General features: G+C 45.3%; 1 protein-coding gene across 1 annotated transcript in view; it reads left to right on the plus strand.

The window, feature by feature from the left end:
* Window positions 1-22,198, plus strand: part of PIGS (phosphatidylinositol glycan anchor biosynthesis class S) — a 282,891-nt gene that overhangs the window by 62,395 nt on the left and 198,298 nt on the right. The window contains exon 4 of the mRNA XM_069615337.1: window positions 7,136-7,225. Coding sequence (XP_069471438.1) covers window positions 7,136-7,225 — 90 coding nt within the window. The remainder of the gene's footprint in view (window positions 1-7,135; window positions 7,226-22,198) is intronic.

The raw sequence follows: 22,198 nt of genomic DNA on the forward strand, positions 1-22,198 counted from the left end.
GAAGAGAGGGCCGGAGGAGTGGAAGGCGGGCTGAGAGCTTGAGGCCTGATCAGTGGGAGGTGTATTTGAAAATGTTCTATAGCATGAGGGTTCGGGTTCTTAGAAAAATAATTGGCAAAGAAAGTAATTTTAGACATCACCCTATCTATATTCTCTGCTGACCACTTGGCTGAGCTGGGTATGACAAGAAGGGGAGAGGGGGTACACAGACCTGTACTGTCTCCTTTCGTTTGATCTCAAGGAGATAAATTCAGTGTTTTGGCATTTCTTTTTTTTATCTCTATAGAAAGTGAATATACAAGATAGGTCGTGCGTAAAGACATTTCAGGAGCAAAAGGGCTAATGTCACAAGGCCACTTGGGACAAAGAAGAACAATAGAAACCAAAACCGTGTGTTGCTACATGGTGGCCCTATGATGCACTCCAACGGGGAGAGTATCGCAATGGTTCTTCATACAAGCAGGTTCAACAGTGTTTACCAAATGAAACATGTATCGACTTATTTTTACTTAAGGCTGCCAACTATGGGCAGTTATCAATGTAAATCCAACATCAGTTTCAATACTGTACAAGTAAATAGTCAGCACATCAATTTTGATCGAGGCTTAGCCTCCTTTATCAAATCTGAACCAAAATCAGAACAAAGGCAATAACATAATTGGCTACCGTCCTGTTATCACACACAGGTACGATAGCAATTCACAGTTCAAATTGGTAAGTATTACAACAAAGCACATATTGAATATCCAGTGTTTACAACATTCACACATGGACATATAATCATGTCATGAAATATTTAGAACAAATGCAGAATAACTCCTTATCAGTGACTATGTAGCCAATGTGTTCAATCTAATCGATCCTCGGGGAAAGAGCTATCTGTTCCCGTTGAGTTAATGTACTTCTTCCATGGGGTCCTAAAGGGTTATAAAAAACGTAAAACATAACCATTCAGTATGGGTAATATTGGGACTACTCTACATGACTCAATCAATATTCAGAGATAGTACTAACCTCCACTTTCAGAGTGACGACCAAAGATGCGTCATACCTGTTAATTCAAAATTCATAATCAGTGTCTTCTATCTATGATTACATCCACTTTCACCAATAGTGACTACTTCAAATAAAACGCAATGTGGACTCACCCAGCTGTGTAGATTAAGGCGACCTCAGACGGGCAATAGTGGGTAGTGCGGTCAGTTGGACGATCTGGTCACAGATTTAGGGGTGGGGGGGTGAGAGAAAGTCCGGGGTAGTCTGGACATGTGAGTCCGATGCTCAGACAATACTGTGTGGACCATGGTAGAATACTGTAAGTACTAAAGGATAGTGATTACAAGTAGACACTAAGGTGCCTACGGTACAAAAAGATGATGAACCATTAGGTCCCCATTGTTACTGTCCCCAAAACATCATGCATACAGTACTGTGGTACAGAGCTCCAATCAATATACAGAGGACCGCCTACTCGCGAAGGGCTCAAGGCCAGTAATGTTTGTAGGGTCATCATGGCTCCACCGCGCATGCACGTGGGGGTGTCACGACGGCAGCTCACCATATTGGTGTGGCTAGTGGTTGTACTGAGTTGCCATAGTGATCGTAGCTAGGCATGCCGTACAATAGCATTACCATAGGCTCTCTCTAGATTTCCTAACAGATCTCACTAGAGTAAAGTGACAAGTCCATATATTTACAATGGATGTGCAGCATCTCGGAGTACCTAGCACATATAACCTAACATTTCCTACCGAAATTGGATCCAAAAGGTTTGCCTATGATGTCTAGGAGGGCGATGGGGCAGTAGTTTTGCGGTTCCGTTCAGTCTCCTTTTTTAAATACAGGGATTATTATCACTCGTCTCCAAGAAAGAGGGACTGTTTTGTCTGATTGCAGGATGAATTTTGCCCACGGGCCAAAGGCTTCTTTAAGCATCATATTTGTTAAGCCATCAGGCCCCGGGGCACTTGATACATTCAGATTTTTGATTAAGTTCTGGATTTCTTCCAGGGCACAATCAACCAGCCATGCCATGGGGGGGGGATTAATTGTGAGTGATGAAACTCGGGCTAACAGGTTCGAGAAGTGGTCTGTCCATGAGCGCTCTTAGACATTGGTCCCTTGTAACAATGTTTGGAACCTGCCATCATTGTTAATCAGCTCCCATAGGTTCCTAGTATTTTAGACCCAACGGCTTTCCACACCTTTCCACATCAAACTGTGCTCTTGAGGCCAATTTGTATACATGTGTTTGCTTTTCTTAAGTACAGGTTGCCTTTTTCTTGCATACAAAGGGAACAACGCGCTTGAACAACCTAGGTGTGCCTACAAAAAGGTGTAAACATTTGAAAGAATTGGTGACCCGTAATGATATCCACGAAGAACTGAACACCCAAATGGCATTGACGGAGGCATGGGGTCTGCCCAAACCAATAGGACATAGTCTATTTGGCAATTGCAACTGCTGTGTGCAAACAGCGAGAACCTATGAGGTGGACATAGGACTGGCCAATATAGGGCTGGCCAATCCCTGGCAATAACTTTGTTTCACTAATTGTAACCGCAGTTGGGCGATTTACGCAATCTGGTGTGCATGTCTCAAAATTTACCTAAGGATAACTGAACGTAAGGTTAAGACCAGAATCATGTAGCACAAAAGCTGCATTAGGAATTTAGTACCGACAGCCGCAATGGTGGGACACTTGAAAGCAGCCCACCATAAATGTGATCAATTGGACTATTCCGATGAAAATAAGTTCTGAACATGATAAAATGACCCTTTCAAGACTTGAATCACGCTTCATGTTCTTAACAAGAAGTCATGAATGTTATGTTTGTATTAAGCAGTGTAATAAAGTTGTTGTAAAAGTCTACAAAGCTCACCTTGACAGATCGATGAAACCAAATGGGAGGACCAATGCAGCCGTGAAAGTTACCCTAAGACAGCCCTGACCTCTCCTACCCAGGATAAAGTAACCCAGGAGAAAGGGCAGGACCGCCAGGGAAACCCTCTAATGGGAAGAAAACCCTGGTCGAGTCCCTCTTCGTCTGGATCGGGAGGAAGTTGAAGTGGAAGCTTCCCCAACGGATGGCAGAAAAGGATTTCACACGGGAGGCTTCTCCTACGAGCACAGGAGAGGGAAAATTAGGAGAATGTCAGAAGAGGAATAAAGTAGAACAGTGAAGGGGAAGCAGAAATTAATCCTCTCACCAACGAAGGAACGAAGTTGGAGGAAGACTGTTCAGAACTGAAGATCGGAAGTATCGTGGAGCAGCGGGAGACTCTGGAAGGAATGAACAGGTGAGTAAGCTAATCAGAGAGAGGGGGTAGCCCTAAAAGGACTAAACTTACTCTAACGGAAGTCCAGGAGAGACGGGAAACAAACAAGTCTGCCGGATTGGTCTGAATGAACAGTGAGCAGGCAAAGACTGAAGGGAGAATCTGAACGATGGAAGAGAACAGAGTTAGGAGAAACGGAAGGTACAAGTAGTTTTGACTAGTGGAGGTAGGTAGAAGTTTCAGAAGCAAACTCACGGAGCGTCAAAAGCAGAAGCGACGCGAAGCACCGTCCACTTCGATTCCGGATAAAGGATCACGTGAGCAGTTGACCGTACGTTGAAGAGACGTGCAAAAACATGGACTGCTGCAGGTAGTATGGCGGAATCTCACGGGCATCCATCTTGGTACTGCTCGAAAGCAGAGTGCCGCACAAACGGGTACGTGCCCACAAAGACCATTTGCAGCGATGTGTAACAATGAACTTGGGCTAAATGAAAATATTGATTGGCACCTGATGTGCTGAGTGGCGATTATTTTTACATTGTATATTAGTATCAATACAGCTTGGAGAGTATTGTCAAGCTATGCTTTTATATATAGTGTACCAACCTAGTTCAGGAAGTGGACCCATAAATGACAAAATAATAATCGTAATCCACACTGAAAATCTGTGTTGGTTTAGCTTGTTTTTATTTGTTCTGCTTTTGTGCACACTGCCAGCTGCCACCTGAGTAAGGAGATGCACGCAATAGGACTATGTTGAACTAAAACTAGGCTAAAATGGCCACTTGCATTTCGACTGGAGTGCGAGAGACCGGATGTTGAGTCCCATGTGATCAACGCAGTACCAAAAGGAGCACGTTTGTGACTAACGCAACACTGTGTATACACGCCGGGCACGCGGAAGCGCTCGTTTTCAGAAAGTCTGCCAGCATGAAGAGCTAAGCTTGGACGATAGTATGTCATGCCCTTATTAGAGAACCAGGCACAATGCACTCTAGATGAGAAGCGAGGAACACGGCAAGTGTCATATTATCATAATGGAATGGTGACTGCCACTAAACAGTGACATTGTCTCTGTGTACACCATTTACACCTGTATCCTTGTGTGGTAACATCTTAACCAAAGCGCAAAACCCACTAATCATGTAGTGTATTGATTTTGCTCCACAGCCTGCGACTTACGACACGTTGCAACGGAGGCCAACTTGATGTAGCTGGACCTTACCTTGAGCGTTGATTAGTAGACTGTGCATACGTGAGCAACTACTCGAATTAAAGTAAGCAATAGTGTTTTAACAAGAGCCAGTAAGATATTTTTGGCTGGCACTATTGACAAGCAAGCACTAATTACAGGCAAACTCTATGCTAAGAAGAATTAATGAGGTGTATATATGTTGTTACAGCACCAAGTCAGAGATACAGTTGTAGATGCCCATTTAGATGTGAACTATTTGGAATACAAGACAAAACACCATTTGTTCGATACACAGATGAAATGCTGTAAAAGTAAGTGCTTCTTTCGGTTGACGTGTATGAAGTACACCCACTAGCACATATCTTGGGTATACAAATGAAGGAAGCTAAACAGGGATTTATGACTTAGGTTTTCTCAGGGAATTACACAAAGAATGTACTCTTCTCAGCCTACCACAGCTATTAACTCGATAATTATTCGAGGTAAGCTTTAGGATTGGACCTTAATTTGAAATAATGGTCTTTCTCAATGTATTTGTGAACAAAAAGCAGCGAGTAATTAAAGCTGTTTGTTGTGTGTTTTGTGATGCAGGTAGCGGCGATTTGCACAGTCAACCACATCATCTATGAAATTCATTGTCATGAGGAATTGGAAAATATTGAGAATTGTAGTTTAGTGGCCTAATTATATGCGATACCATAATTCGAGTAGGTTAAGGTGTTAACAATTAAGAAGACTATATCCACTGAAGAATTTCCTGATATTTAGAACATTGAATTAGGAATTAAACATGTTGGGTTCTAATTTACACACCTACATGGAAGGAGTGTGGCACTATTAGTCCTTCCATTGAAAGAGGTTGTTTAGAATAACTAATAATAAGAAGCACAACCAGTCTATAGTTTTGTATATGTTTTGCTGTTTTTTGTATATATTGTAGTCTTTGTATGTATTGCTGTTTTCTCACCTGTATGGATTAATTGTTTTAAATGTTGATTGAATCATGAAATATTTAATTTTTTAATAAGCACACGTCACTTTTGGGATTGCACTTTATACTTGTGCGGCACATTTGAGCAAGTTCTTGGGTCATATTTTTTCATTGTTGATAATAATAAATTGAATTTAAAATTTGCATTTACAGTGGGGTCATTGTGTGTTTTATCCTCCTCGAGTATTGTTACTTCCTGCATCATGAATATTGATCAAGGTTATCTACACACACGTTCAAGGTCAGACTAATTTGTGTTGTATATTGATTGACCAGGAACAACCTGGTTGCATTCTATTCTGGTGTCCCCCTTTTGTCATGGGGGTGTCAATCAGCACCTCCTGGTAGCGATGGTCTGGATTATGAGGCATTGTATATTGTTGGTTTGTGTTTGTTGATAACAATGGTCAGGTGGTTGAGTTATTTGTGTGTGTTTTTTCCATCGAAAGTGGAGTATTGGAATGATAGGACATTTTATAACGCGCGTATACACAAGTGTTTCATGCCCCGATGAGGCAAGGGAGGGGAAACGGAGGGAGGACAAAGGCAACTATCTTACTAGGCCTAGTGAAATTGAGATCGCGCAAGGTAGAGGGGAGGGGAAAACATGCCAGGGGAAGGGGAGGAAGGGCAAGTGCCGGATACAGGATCAAAAACAAGTAGTGAGGCCAGCAGGTGGTAAGTGCAAGGGTTAAAGTGCAGATAACAGGTGTCTAATCAGTGCAGGTAAGGGGACTGTAGGGTTGCAGATACATACCCAAGTGCAGGGGTTGCCAGGAGGCGGTGAATGTGTGCAACTGGGCGGGCAGGCACCTGGGCCTGATTTCAATCGGTATCTAAGTGACAAGTGCAATATCAGACAGGAGATCAGCAGGGGAGATGAAAAGCGAAAGCAGAAGTAAAGAGGAAGGTCGTGAGGTGCTTCTGGAACCGGAGATGGTTCTGCTCAAGTTTCAGAGGGGCAGGGAGGCTGCTCCAGAGGGAGGCCCCAGCCGAAGAAAGAGATTTGCCCACAACTGGTTGCCTGGGGAAGCGACTGACCCTCAGGGAGTTGGAGGTGGAGGAGCGAAGAGCTTGAGTAGGAAGATCTTTCCAAAGAGAGTTGGAGGTATTGCAGTCCCAGGCCCCAGAAGGCATTGTGGACAATGCAGAGGGTCTTGAACTTGATCCTTGCCACTGGGCGCCATTGGAGAGATTTCAGGGCTGGGGAGATACGACCCCTGGGCTTGAGGCCAAGTACAAATCTTGCAGTCCTGTTCTGGATGAGTTGTAGAGGACGGAGAGTAAAGGCAGGCAGATTTAAAAATAGGCTGTTGCAGTAGTCCAGCATAGAGAAAACCAGAGCTCTGGAGACGGTGAGTTTCTGGGGGAAGATGAGGAAAGCAAGAATCCCTCTGAGGAGGTGCAGTTGGTAATTTGACTTCTTAGAGTCATGAATGTTGTCCTAACCTGCCTTGGCATACAAAGGTTAGGGAAGTACACCGTGCCTCTTTAAAGCCTGAAACGGAAAGTTCTTGGGTTTCTCCTGAACCGTTAATGGCACTCCTGTGATTGTATTGGGCAGTCTAGATTGTTCTAGAGTTTAGGTTCCTTCTCACTTGGAGGTCACCCTAAATAAGTGTGCACAGAGGCATTTGATGTTTTTGATTTCCCTTTTCTTCTCCAGCAAAAACCACATACAAGCGCCGTTATGAGATCAAGTATCGCAGAGCTACGCCACAGGAAGAGGAGGCTCTAGGGGGACCTAGTCTGAAAGGTACAGTGGTCCTTTACTTTCTGTCTCCAGAGTTGTTGCGTATAACCTGTGATGCACAGATCTGCACGCCTTTCAGATATCGTCCCTGCCTGGTAATGCTGGGGCCTCCTTACTCATGGTCCTATTGATTGTCCTATAGTGTTAAGGTTGTAACAATAAAATGCTCATCTTAAACTGTGGTCTTGTGTAGTAGCAAGTGTATTGAAATCCTCAGAGCGTGGGGGTCCATTAAGCTACATACATGAGTTTCACACGAGTTTCTAATGGAGAGACCCATTTCGGTATACTTCATGCATTTTGGTTGACTTGGTTTACAGGACAGGATTGCGATGGAGAATTGTAATCCTGTAGGCCTCGGGCTGCAGCACCTGGGTGATGGGTGATTGATGACTGTACATCCTTTTCCCCCTTTCCTAAGAATTCGATGCTACAGGCTAGTTATGAACGGACAATGTTCGTAAAAAGATTTCCCTTCCTGGGTTCACTTATGAATATCATCTGGAATAAGAATTGACCTCTTAAAGACTCATTCTCAAATGAACATTATTTAACCAACCCCAAAGCCAAGACCCTAAACCTATGCAACTCAGGCAGGCAAGACCAGTTTGCAAACAAAGTGACACTTTGACACTAGGCAAGGGTGGGTTCCCATTTGCATGATTACTTGTATATTAATGGTGTTCATGTAGAACATATGTAGTCTGGAGGACAAGGAGTGTGAGAACAGCAAATGGAACATTTATTATATCGCATTGGGGAACCAGCTCATTTTACAGTGCTATGCTGAGCATTTAGAATCTAGGAACATCTAGTAGAACTGATGAAATGGGTAGGATTAAGGAATTTCTTAATTTTGGGCGGATCAGTATTATGATTGCATTTCATTCTACACCAAACGGGCAACTGAATTGCTTGAATATGCTTGGTGGAATTAAGAGTGTGAAATGTGTGCTCCCGGAAACTGCTGGACTAGGGTCTGATAACCATCCCATAAATGCTTTGCTGTTTTAGGAGTGTTGTGTGCACTGGCTAAAAACTATAAGTAGGTTAGAAGGCTATAATGAACTTCAAATGAGAATCACATTGTTTTCTGTTTTTAAGTGGGTGTCGCAATGCCTGCCCTTGGTGTGTTCCAAAAATGTGTGTAATGAGAACCCAAATATCAGCTAGCCATGGGGGACGGGGCATCTTGGATACCACAGAATCAGTGATGGCACTGGTTGATGCCCCATGGAATGGAGATGACCAGATCATCGTTCATGGCTTAAATGGACAATTGTAATATTTTATAAATGAGACTAGCCAAAATCAAGTGCAAAAACCTCAGGGGGAAAAACACAGCCAGTTTAACTGTACCTCTGGTTAAAAAAGACCAGTTGTGAAATCTCTTTACTGGCTCTCGGTGAAACACTGGGTGGAATTGAATATACTATGCATCACGTATAAGCCTTATTGGGAAATGGACCCCTCGTTATTTTCAGAAGTGCCAACACCCCACAGCAGGTCTCTGTCCATTTGCCACAACCAGTTAAGAAACGACGATTCTGATGTTTGTCAATCTGCTTAGAATCACATGCAGTACATAGTCCGACATCCAGTGGTAATCGCAGAGTATTGCATCTTGTCTTTTGAGAATCAAAGGGAACGTCAACGTGGGCATGCCTGTAAAACTATCCCGCCCAGATAACTGGTTGCCCCAATGCAGAGTTCGTAAAGAAAATTGCTATTGTTCAACCGACCTTTGGTCAAATAAATCTGTAAAATAGTTAACATCATCCCTTCCGTCCCTTATCTCGACGGCTTTTCCAGTCTCTGCCGAAGACCTGCGAGAACTTCGACAGACGGTGATCCTGTCGGCGTTGCCGACCATGTGGCTGGGCCTTCCGCCTGCCTATATAGTAGGGAGAGTGGGGTCGGGTGGACATTTCTTTTCAAGCTGAAAATGCCTTTCCCTTTCCTTCCTCTTTCCCGTTTGGTCTTAGTCACTCTGTGTACCCTCAGCTATGGAGAGGACTCATTTAGATTTTGCCCTATTTGTAAGAGCAAATTCCATGGAAGGATAAGCACAGACGGTGTAACCGATGCTTGCCCCTCGATCACAAAGAGGAAGGGTGTGCTGCTTGTAAGCTCCTCCGCCCCCAAGACCTTAAAGGAGCGTAGGATAAAACAGTGGGCGGCCTACGGTATGTCCAAGGCCGAGGTTTCTCCCACTACTGCTACCACCTTATGTGGCGATGGCGAGAGTGACTATCGGACCTCTGAACCGGAGGTTGTTGACCTTTTGACGGAACGCTTGCGTTCCGCATCGTCTGTCCCCGCCCGCGATGAGCACGGTATAGGCTCTGCTATGGGGAAGTCACACCCCGGCAACAAAGACGGACAAGTGCACGGCACTAAACACACAACCCCAAGCCTTACTTTGAGTACGTCGAAGAAGACTTTGGTGCTAATGGGTACACCATTAACTCTGGCGATACCTGCCGACCGCAGGGATCGACAGCTCTCCCCGCAGCCGCATATGTACCTAGCGACTTGGCAATCCAAGACAAAGGGTGCTACCCCAAAAATACATAGTTCCGTCGACACGCATCAATAGAAGGCGTACAGTGACTTTAAGGTTCCGGATCCGCCGAGAACTGCGATAACTCAAGGCAAGGCATGAACACCGGCGAAAATGACGGCGCTACTGGAAAAGGTGGCCGATGAAGACAAGGCCCTGGCTCCACCAAAAAGACTCCCTTACAATCGCCGGCTGTAACTATGCGCCTCCCATCTGGGGAGGAGGTCGAAGACAGCCTGGCAAGACTCGTGTCCGCCGATTCTCAAAGACGGCAGTTTAGGGACTCTTTGAAAGTTTCTGAAAGGCCCAAAGATCCACCAAGATCTAAGGAGAGCGTTCATAAGTTGAGAAAAAGACACAGGGATACCCCACCTTAATCGATCCCGCCAGTGGAATTCTCTGAAGGAGAAGAAGGACTTTCTTCGACGTTAAGGCAAAAATCTCTACAGTTTTTGACTGAAGAGAGTGCTAGAGACACTTTTCCACCTATAGACCATTCTAGGTCGTCAGTCTGGACTAGAGAAAAGTTTGAGGACTGCATGGAAAGGCTGGACAGGTTTGTTTCACGTTCAGAACAACCTACACCAAGAAGGCCACGGGATGAAAGCCCTTTTATTTAACCCTAGAGCAAAATCCCCAAGGCTTTTTGACCCCTCTTTAGAAGAGGATATGTATAATTATGACTTACTGAGGAAGACATTCCACCAGTTACTGTAGAGAAAATCCTTTCTCTAACGAAGAGGAACATGAGCCCATTTAACATGAGCCCATTAAGGGTTGGGGGGAGGACCTAGATATGGGTGACCCTCAACCATGGCAGTCCCCAGATCCACAATATCCAGATCCAGATATTCTGGCTTTGGACTCCCTCAAACCACTCCTACAAGAAACCCCTTGCCAATTGATGATCAGTTGACGTTTAACGTAATGTTACGTAAGGCAGCTGTACACTTTAAATTTGCCACTGAAGAGACAGCCCCTGAAGCCGACTTTGTTGAAGATATACTCAAAGAGAAGCTGCCAGCCAGGCTATCCCTCTCCTCAATACGATTAAAAAATGCCTGGCTCCCTCCTTAGCAATACCTGCTCTCACAAGAGGTGTAAACCCAAGAATTGAAAAACTCTTTCGCCCTTCTCCCTCGGATCCTCCTATATATTAGTGTTCATTCCAACCCAGATTCTTTGGTAGTCACTACCATAAGAAAAAGAGCAGGGGTCCCTTTGTCAACCGGCGAGGCACCCCCTGACAAAGAAGGGAAATGACTTTACGCCCCTGGAAAGAGGGTTACCACAGCAGCAGTGTACTCTACGCGTATTGCCAATAACACCACTTTATTGGCCAGTTACGCTGATGCGCAATGGCTCTAATACAAGAAGGCCTACAAGAGGCTCAAGAACCTCTATGAACCCATCTCCTTACCACAGTCTCTGCGGGGTAGGCAAGTTAACCGGAGCATTTTAAAGAACACTTTGGATTCTGCCGAGATGGCCAGTCGAGCCCTAGCTCAGGGCATACTCCTCAAAAGACATGCATGGCTGCGGAACTCAGGATTTAAACCTGAGACGCAAGCGTCACTTATAAACAAACCTGTGGAGGAATCCAACTTGTTTGGGAAGGCGGTCGATGAGGCCCTAGAAGGAACATGACACCCTAAAGAGTCTGGACCAAATTACTTAAAGAACCCTCCATTAGACGCGGATTTGGAATCAGAAGGTTTTTTTCATGGCCAATGCTTCACTCATCAACAATACTCTTCAGGAAACCACTGGAACTCCACAGGGAACCAACACTTACACCACCCCATACCCCCAAAGTGGACATCACCGTGGTAAAGGAAGGGGCAGGAACCCTACCGCCAGAGGTTCTCTAGCCTCAGGATCCAAATGAGCCGAAGATTCGGGTCCCCTCCCATGCCTCCCCGGTCGGGGGCCGGCTTACATCGTTCCTTCAGGCATGGGAGGGAATAACCACGGACTAGGGGGTGCTAAAAACCATAGCCCACGGGTACTGTGTAGAGTTCAACCGGTCCCCAAAATTCAGACCTCCACGACAACGAAGACCAACACCAGAACATCTTTGCATACTTCAAGAAGTCGAGATAGTGGAACAAAAAGGAGCTATAGAAATCGTACCTCTATCACAGGTAAAAGAAGGTATTTATTCAGTGTACTCCCTTGTACCCGAAAAGGATCTAACCATGCGCCCTGTTCTAGATCTGCGAACATATTCCTAAAACCACAAATGTTCCACATGGTCACCCTGCAGGAAGTAATTCCCCTGCTCACACGGGATTACATGGCAATTCTGGACATGAAAGATGCATACTTTCATATTTCGATGTTGCCAGCGCACACAAAATACCTCAGATTTATGATACAGAACAATCACTATCAGTTCCAGGTACTACCCATCGGCATAACATCTGCACCAAGGGTATTTACAAAGGTACTCGAAGAGTGGCTCATAACAGGGGACTCTTACTAGACATGTCTGTCAAATACCCAAAAGACGATAGATCTTTTATTCAGTCTGGGATTCTCTATCAACGAGAAAAAAATCCAGCTTAGACCCTAGTCAAGTTAAACAATTCCTAGGGGCTCTAATTCGAACAAAGGACGGCCTCGTCTTCCCCTCCAACGAGAGGGTTCAAAACATGTTATTTCAAATCCCTCACTATGTAGCCAATCGAAAGGTAACAGTACGCACGTCTATGCGTCTGCTAGGAATGATGGCGTCATGTATCTACTTAGTTCCTCACGTGCGCCTGCGCATGCGCCCAATGCAAGAGTGGTTTAGCAGCCAGTGGTGTCAGGCCAACAATCAGTGGGAGGATTTAGTAGTGGTCTTGCCGGCCCTCGTTCTCTCGCTGCGGTGGTGGTTGAGGGAAAACCGCATGAAAGGGAAATCCTTCACCACCCCCGCAGTGGAGGCCACTCTAACTACAGACGCCTCCCTCACAGGGTGGGGAGCCCACCTGCTTCAGCAAACAGCAAGCAGAGTTTGGTCGTCGAACATAGCGTCCAACCTCATAAACTTGCTGGAACTGCTGGCATTGTTCAAAGAACTAAAAGCTTTCGAAACACAACTGCAGGGAAAGACAATCCTAATCCTTACAGACAGCACCACGGCCATGTACTATCTGAACAAACAAGGGGGCAATCATTCTCCAGGGCTGTCCAAACTGTCTCACAATATTTGGAAGTGGGCTCTCAAACGCAACATGTTCCTGTTATCACAACATGATAACATCTGAAACACTTGTGTACGAGCGCGATATAAATAAAATATCTTTTCATCACATGTTCCAGGGGAACTCAATCTTCTGGCAGACGTACTCAGCAGAGACTTTCCGTTGCCCAGAGAGTACGAATGGCGATTACACTGAGACATCGTCGCCAACGTTTTCGCACAATGAGGCTTTCCAGAGATCAAATTTGTTCGCAACTTTGGAAAACACTCAATGCCAAGATTACGCCTCCAGGTATCCCCAGAACCGCTCCAAAAGGAACGGACTCTTGATAAGATGGTCAGGGAAATTTGTCTGCGCTTTCCCCCCCCGACTCCCCTTCTCAACAAGATCGTGCACAAGATGCACCAGGAATCAGTCACGATGATATTGGTGGCCCCCGTGTGGGCCCGCCAACCCTGGTTTGCTCCTCTGATGGAGATGTCCCTATCTCCTTCAGTCAAACTGCCTTGCCGGTACAACATGTTGTCATAAGACAGAGGGGAGACACTTCACCCATGCCCAAAGACACTGAACTTAGCGGCCTGGCTCCTGAGGTCATAGACTTTGGATACCAGCAGCTCCCTCAACGATTTATGGACATTCTCAGGGAAGCAAGAAAACAAAACACTAGATATTGCCATTCTAGTAAATGGAAACGGTTTGTCATCTGGTGTAACTCAAAGAGCATCAACCCAATAGACTGCTCTGCCACTCATTTCTTTTATACCTAACTCACTTACTTGACTCAGGCCTAGTCTTCAACTCAATAAAGGTTCACCTAACTGCACTTTCAGCATACACAACATCAAAACAGAAGGCGTCATGGTGGAAGATACCAGTTATTAAGGCTTTCATGGAAGGAGTAAAAATAATTCACACTCCCATTTCTAACCCGGCTCCCGGATGGGACCTAAATGTGGTGTTAACTAGGCTTATGGGAGCTCCTTTCGAGCCCATGCATAAAGCAAGTCTGAAAAACATCACCTTCAAGACTGCTTTTTTAATAGCTATTACCTCCCTTAGGAGGGTAAGTGAACTACAGGCACTCTATATTCTAGATCCCTTTGTAACAGTTCACAAAGATAAGGTGGTTTTGCGCACTCGCCCTAGATTTGCACCTAAATTAATTTACAAGTTCCATGTGAACCAGTCAATAGAGCTACCAACGTTCTTTCAAAATCCTTCAAGCCTGGGGGACAGAACCCTGCACACATTGGATGTACGCAGAGCTTTCATGTTCTATATGGAAAGAACTCGTCCACTAAGGAAAACAAAGCAGTTTTTCGTTTCAGTGGCTACAGGAAGAGAAAGAGATGCAGTCTCCAAATCCACTATTTCTAGATGGATTGTCAATTGCATTACAATCTTGCTAAGAGAGAACTGCCCTTCAAGCCTAGAGCACATTCCACTTGAGGCACTGGGGTATCCATAGCATTAATTGCAAATGTTCCCCTTGAATCTTTTGCAAAGCGGCAACCTTGAGTTCTGTACACACCTTTACAAAACACTATTGCCTAGACACTCATTCTAGATCTGATTCCCAGGTGGGACAGGCAGTATTAAGACATATTTTCATTACTGTTCCTTCTCAAAACCCACCTCCAACTCCGGGTACTGCTCGCTAGTCTATGCACAGCATGTGATTCTAAGCAGATTGACAAACATCAGAAGACATGCATTACTTACCGTAAAAGCATTTCTGATGGTTTTATCTGCTTAGATTCACATGCGCCCCCCCTTCTACCCGCACTGACAGAAGGAACATAGACGTCTTACTACTTTCTCTCTTTTTCTGGACTCACAATAGTCATAAGGCTCCCTCTTGGCAGAAAAAATACAATCAGAGGGACCTCGACGCATGAGGGATCTTGGGTACACTACACATCACATTAGGGATAGTGTTACAGGTACACCCATGTCGACGTCCCCTTTCGATTCTTGAAAAACAAGATGCAATGCTCGGCACCACAATGTCGGACTATGCACAGCATGTGAATCTAAGCAGATACAACCATCAGAAATGCTTTTACGGTAAGTAATGCATGTCATATACAGCCTACTGAATCCAATTTCAGGGATGCCAGCTCTTTAAAAACACATCAATAGCTCAGCCAAACAACTTTTTAAGGAAGACAGGAAAAAAGGCTTTTTTGCTTTAACAAATATGCTTTTGACCCCCCACCCCCCAACAGCTCCACGCTTTCTCTTGAAGAGAACCTGGACCTCTACCTACACCCGCTAGTCTCCAAACAGATGCCACTGGCAATATTAAAACAAAAGAGGTGATGGCTGGAATGTTTAGAATACATCTTAACCTCTGGCATTGCTGTAGGCAACCCTCCAGACCATCGTTCGTCGCCTGCAAAAGCCATTACAAATGGGGGAAAGACAATATGCAAATCCCACCCCCAAAGCTGCACGAGACCACAAGCATCCCCAGACATGTTTCGACCTCATTGGGCATCATCAGTGAGGAGTAGTTTGGGTCTCTAGGCCTAATGGGCATGGGAACCACGTCTGGGCATACCTGTCCCACTCGGGGTGACAATTGCAAAACAAGAGGTGATGGCTGGAATGTTTAGAATTGATATTGATATTTTATTTCTATCGCGCTCGTACACAAGTGTTTCAGAGCGCGACAAGGGAAGAGAACAGGGGAGAACAAAACAATCTTACTAGGCCCACTGACATTGGGAACACCCAAGTGCATGGGAGAGGGTGAGGGGGAAAAGTGCTTGGAAGGGGGGAGAAGCGGAGAGTTCGGAGCAAAGGAGAAACAGATAAATAATAATAAAGGCAACAAACCATGCAATTGGCAAGTTGGAATCAGTCTTAAGCTCTGGCATTGCTCTTGGAAACCCTCCAGCCCATTGTTATTTGCTACCAAACCACAAACTCTCTAGCTGTATCTTTCATGACCTCCTCTGTCATTAACTCTTCGAATACATGTATGTCTCTCTTTTTGTATGCATTTGAAGAGTGAAGAACATAAAGAACTTAAAACAAAAAGCTCCCTACAAGAGGGCATCGGAGCTGGCAGAACAAACCCATACGTGGGTGCTTTCCTCTGGCATATACAATGCAATAAAATGGTGTGCAAAATGCGCTCTTGCCACTAGCCACTGGCTAGTGATATTTGACTCTTGGCAAGCAAGAAATGGTATGCTGTGTGTATCTATACCGTTGAGGTGGCAAGTTATTTTTTATGGCTGTCAAGTGGCATGCACCTTGAATTTCTTCCCCCTGCATTGAGAGATATAGTCATTTGATGAAGAGTTTATTAAAAGAAGGGGCCCAGTGCTGACCTACAACAAGCATCAAACAGACATGTGCAGAGATTACCGTTTATGTAATGTACACTTTCACAGTCGCCAGCTGAGCTCAAGGACAACTCAAAGACCAGATCATTTTTATCTGTCATTTGGAAGTCTTTTTACAGGGTTGGACAGTTGAAAGTAAAAAGGCATGACTTTCACCTACCTAACAAAATAAATGTCAGGATGGTATTCTCCTTTAAATAGGGTTGGATCCCTTGCTCCTGACAAACGTCTCTTGTCCAATGTCTCTTCTGTGGTCCTGGCCTCAGCCTCAAACAGTCCTTCCAGTTCAATCTGTTAAAGACGGGTTCCCACACTCCACCCCCACAACCCCCCTTGTGTGTTGCAGGTTTTTAGGGTTGCCTGAACCCTTCTCTTGGTCTGAGCCAGGTACAGGCTTTCCAGTGTTCTGCACCCCACAACTTGTTCCATTATAGCAGATCGGTAAGTGGGCATGGATAGCAGGGAGAGCTAGAAAGGGGTTCCCGGGGTTTGCTGGACTCTTTTTCTGGTCTATTTCCGCACCTCTCTAAGCTTACAGTTGACTCCCTAACCCCTGCTCATATATCCTCTCACTGTCTGGTCCTGCTTAAGACTATTCAGGTCAGCCAGAACCTGCCTGCTCTTACTAGCTAGATGTTCGCTCTCCTGGGTACTCTCCTTTTTGCTAGATGTTCATTTTTCTGCCTTTTCTCCCTTACCTGTTGTTATTCCTCTCTCCTCTGTGTCCCACTTATTACTGCTACCCCCTACTCCTTGTGATATTGTAAGATTTTTAATTTTATGCCAAATCACTCTCTCCTATGAAAGCCCTTGCACTTTTTGCTGGACTTGAGGATTTTCTGTCTGTCCCTGGGTGAGTGGGAAACTTTTCCCCACTCAACTCTTCTCTTACTCTGGCTATGGTAGTCATGTTTTGTCTCCCCATGCCTTATTTTTGGAGTCATACTTTCTTCCAACTTTCTGGGCAGCTACACGTCACTGTTGCAGCGCACAGCTCTTTCTGTGCAGTGTTGCTGGGGACCCCTTGGGCTTCCCTTTTTATTTTCTTATTTTCCTTTTGAGAACTAATGTTCCAAAGGATGGGGGCTACTTTCTATCCCTATTAACTTTCCTCTTCTGAGATCAGCACACACCACCTTATGTGTAGTGCTGAGAAGTTACACTGTATGCCCTTTCTCACTGCTCCTGTAACATTTCTGTTAGTTACCTGCATAGCTGAATGGCTAGTGGCAGTGGACGTGTTTTACTGACTTTATTGGAATCTTTACACGCAGGCTGTGTTCGCAGCCGCAGTAATGCACAGAAGGGTCACCATTGACCGAAAATGGTGACTGTATTCTTTTTTTTTTCTCCATTTTGTGTGTGCTTGTCCTTTCTTGGTCCTTCTGCGGTGCTGTTTGGTGAAGGTCCTGGTTTTCCCCCTTGACTCCGGCGCGAATCTTTTGTGAATCCCGCTGAGGCTCCGGAGTGCCTGTGAAGACCGGGAACAAGGGAGGAGTCTGGAACATCATAGTTCTTTGTCTTCTGGCATGCCTGCCTGGAATATTACTCCACAAAAGCCACCCGTCGAAGTGGCAGCCAGTCTATTCCCCTTTGAATCCTTCAAAACTCTGATCTTGCTCTTCATCTTATCACATCTATTAAAATGCGCCATTGAAACTCTTGCTCCTGAAAAATCCAAGCTAGTGAAGGCTGAATGTAATAAAAATTCTTGGTTCAATGACACTGTTCTCGTTTGAAAAGAAATGCAGGAAGAGATTGGTGGAAGCACCCTTCCCCCCTCATACCCTTTCACTGTACATACAAACAGTAAAATAAACTAGCCATTGTTGAGGAAAAATCATCTGTCTTCAACAGCAGGATTACATTTGCTAAATCTAGTTCCAGAGAGCTCTTCTCATTTGAAGGTACATTTGTGAATAAAACAGCACCCTATAAAGATTCTGCATCGCGTCAAATGATCCATGATGAATTCCCCCCACCCCCGGTTACCAAACTCATGAACATTTCCTTTACGCAAGTTAATGTGCACAGTCTTAAGCTTGGATCACTCCATTACTGAAGAAAAACGACCTGGATCCCACCATAGCCAAACATTACCAGCCAATAACTAATGTCCCTTTTTGCTGAAGATTATGTATCGTGTTGCTTACATCCAACTTCAAGAGTTAATTGAAATTAACAACATCCTTGGCCCATTGGGCTTTAGAGGTAGGCACGGCACGTAGACCGCCATGCTGGATCTAAAATCCAACCTTGCCAGCATTGTGGATGAAGGTCAGCCAGCCCTTTCTCATGTTATTAGATCTCTGCTGCCTTTAACCTGGACCACAACTCATTGTTGGTGGCCAGGTTAGAGGATCAGGCTCACTGCACCAGCGCAGCCACACTCTGGATATCATCCTTCTTGGGTCCCAGGAATGCTAGGGTGGCAACGGACGGTGCCATTTCTTTACCGCCACCCGTCACCTTTGGAGTCCCTCAGGGGTCATGTATTTACCCCACATTGTTCAACATTTACGTCATGCCCCTTCTTGCCATCTTAGATGACCTTGGTGTTCAGTACACCAATTATGCTGACGACACGCAGGTCGTTCAGGCAGCTACACTCAGGACGCTCTTGCTATAAATTCAATTTACAAGTCTATCCAGGTATTGATGGCAACCAATTCTCTTGCTTTGAAAAAATATAATTTAGTTGCTTGCCCTGTCTTCGTTTTCTGTGCGCCCCAAGGCCTACAGGCAAGCAGTGTATTATACAAATTGAAATAAATAAATACATAAATAAAACCAGTTGCAAACGGGAGGCTGGCTGTCCTGGAAGGCTCTGAGCAGCAGTCCAACAAGGCTGGTAGGCAAATTATAGACCTGGTCCAGCCACTTGAAACCACAGAAAAACTGGTGCCCACAGTGGGGGCTGACGATCATGGCCTTCTCCAAATTATGAGCCACATGTGCAGACCTACTCGGAGGGAGGATGGAGCATATTAAACCTCGGAGCTCCAGTCAGGCAGTGGGGGTTGTAGGAGCAGGAGGTGCATGTGTGGAGAAGGACGGGCATTGGAGAATAGTAGAATCAGAGGTTAGAGCGAGGGAAGACAGAAGGGTGGCTTTGTTGGACTGCTGCTCAGAGCCTTGTGTGGCCATACTGGCTGAACCCTGGCTCCCGACTCCTCCACTGCTGGTAGAAGCACATCCCAGGCTTTTCCCATAACTTATTGATGTGGGACATCATTCCTGATGGCTGAACTGCTGCCTCTCTGTAAAATCTTTCTGGCCCAATCATCTTAAGGTGGAGAGTCTTTCAGGCCTGGAATTTTGGATCCTTGCTACTACCTCGCCCAAGCTCAGTTTTAGCATGACCTGAGTCGCCTCCTTCCATTGCCCTCATTGTGGGACCATTTCTTGCTAGCTGGCTGCCCCTTCCTGTCCCTGTGAGCTGTCCTGGAAGTTTGATTGGGTTCCCCTGTTCTCATGTTGCCGTCTTCTTGAATGGTGATGCTTCTGTGTCGTTGGCTGTCCTCTCAGATTTCATGTTTGTTGCTCCTTTGTGTCTTCAGAATCCTCGCTGGTTTTTGGATTGGAGTTCCTTCAAGTCGGAGGTTCAAACCACAACTGGCCCGACCCAAATTTAATATCCAAATGTACCATTTCTTCTGCCCTGCCTAGTCCAAAACTTTACATTTAACTCTGGTATATTATTCAAATCTTTCATCATGGACCGTGTGGGTCTTCGAAAACCTGTAGGAGTAGTGGGATTTTGATGTCTTCCCCTCCCGGCCTCACTGCCTTTTTCGTTGACTTGTGTAGGTTTGTGCTCCCTCTGCAACCAGCTCATGATGGCCTGCTGGTTCGGGAACCCTGGGCGGGAACGCTTCTTGGGGGCAAGGGGCGGAAGTTTCTCTCTGGAGTTCTCTTGGGCTAATACCACATCTGATGCACTTGCGGGTAAAAGGAGAACTTAACCTTGTTTTTCCAGGACAGTTTGGCAGGTTTGAGAACCAGCAGCCCAGTGAGGAGATGCAGCACAGCAAGAATCAGTCCCAATGGAAGTCAGTGGGTTAAAGCTTACCTGTGAATCGTCAGCAACAGACCACAGAGCCACCTGAGGGGAAGAATTGAGAATAATCCAGCAATCCAGGGCCCAGGATTAGGTACTTGCTGTGATGGTTCTTGGTCAGTCTTGCTGTGATGGTTCTTGGTCAGTCCAGGAAGCCCTAAACCACCCAGTGAGTGCAAGTCCCCTACAGTGTATGGTTTACTGGGTCCCAAGAGGCTGGGACTTGGAAGACCACACCAGCGACGACCCAGCTAATGGAAAAGAAGAACAGTCCCCTTCCACAAGCCAGAAACCAAAGCAACGGCGAGGATGATTAAAAAATGGTGGGAGAACCCGACCAATCCCGTACTGGCAGCTCGACGAACAAGGAAGGGCAGCCCCATTAAGAGGATTATGGTAGGGCACCCCAAGATGCCCCAGAAAAGCATTCCAACAACCGAGCCATAAAAATTGTAAATAATGTTACAATTCTCTTTGACTGTCCCATCATGGAAGACCTAGCCCTGCCAATAAGAGGTGCAGCAGGTTGACAAGGGAGACCCAGGCAGTCCACAGAAGCCAAATATGGAAACTGGAGTGGAGCTCAGGAAACAGGGTCCAGACAGTATGGCCAAATCTGGTCCTTAAAAGGCACCACTGACTACAAAAACAGCAGGAATCCCACCAGCAGTAAGTAAGCTACCTGCCTTCCAAGAGAATCGGTCAGAATTTAGTATAGTCTAAGGGGATGCCTCTCTGATATATCCACACACTCACACGGGCTGGCCCAAGCCAGCCCACCAATAACACTAAGTGATTTAAAACAAAGTTGTAGAGGAGCAGCTGAATGCCTCTGCAGCAAGTCCCGCCACACTACCTCCTGTATGTTGGAAGCTGGAGATTGTTTATTACAGAAAGGAGGTAGGGGGAGGAATTGTTATAGTGCAATGCCAATTATGATCCCCAAAATAGGCGCAACCTGTACATTTAACACAACAGAATTGGTAAGCAGTGTGTGATCACATGTGAGAGCCCTCCTATCACCATCCTTTTTCCACTGTGGGCTGGATAAACAAACTGTAATATGGTGGAGGAAAATTCAACCAACCACTCCATCACGCAAAAAATAGAAAACAGTTTATTATACATTCACATAAGATTAAATTGTCATAACAAGGATTAAAGTTCAACATACACTGTGTCTCAACAGGCAAAAACAGACGAAAAGCACACAAGGGGAAATAAACCAGATTGAAGAAGATTTACAAACTAGACATAAAGATTTGTCAATCTCATTAGTCGACCCTAAAAATGTCAAAGTTGACCAGGAAAAATGCTACAATCTCTATTGACCAATCACTATCATACTCCTCCAATCCCATTCAGCCGAAGCTGGAGTTTGTGCCATGTTTGCCACCTATGTGTGCAAATTCCGCAGTGAGTGTTCGAAGGAAAAGATATCCTCTCAGAAGGCTTTATCCAATGTATTCCATTGAAGAATGCTGAAAATAGAGTTGGGCATTGAGTTCCAGAACAATGATAGTGCGTGCTCGCACTCCCTTATATTCCCAGAGACGAGAATCCCTTGCAAGGCCTAGTTCAAAGACCATCTTCATAGCAGAAGGCATGGGTGATGAGAGACGTTGGGCTAATTTGGTGAAGAGGTAAAGTCAAGTCCACCTTCTGGTACCTGGTCTGAGCTCACATGCTGTTAAGTTAACTGAATGTTTCAGACATGGCACAAGCCTTCCAACCAATTGTAGAGGGCCGTATAACAAAGGGCCTTATAGTATAAGAGCCAATGATAGATCGTTTACTTACTAG

This window comes from Ambystoma mexicanum, chromosome 9 (genome assembly GCF_040938575.1).
Source record: "Ambystoma mexicanum isolate Mex_15411 chromosome 9, UKY_AmexF1_1, whole genome shotgun sequence".
Classification (NCBI taxonomy): domain Eukaryota; kingdom Metazoa; phylum Chordata; class Amphibia; order Caudata; family Ambystomatidae; genus Ambystoma; species Ambystoma mexicanum.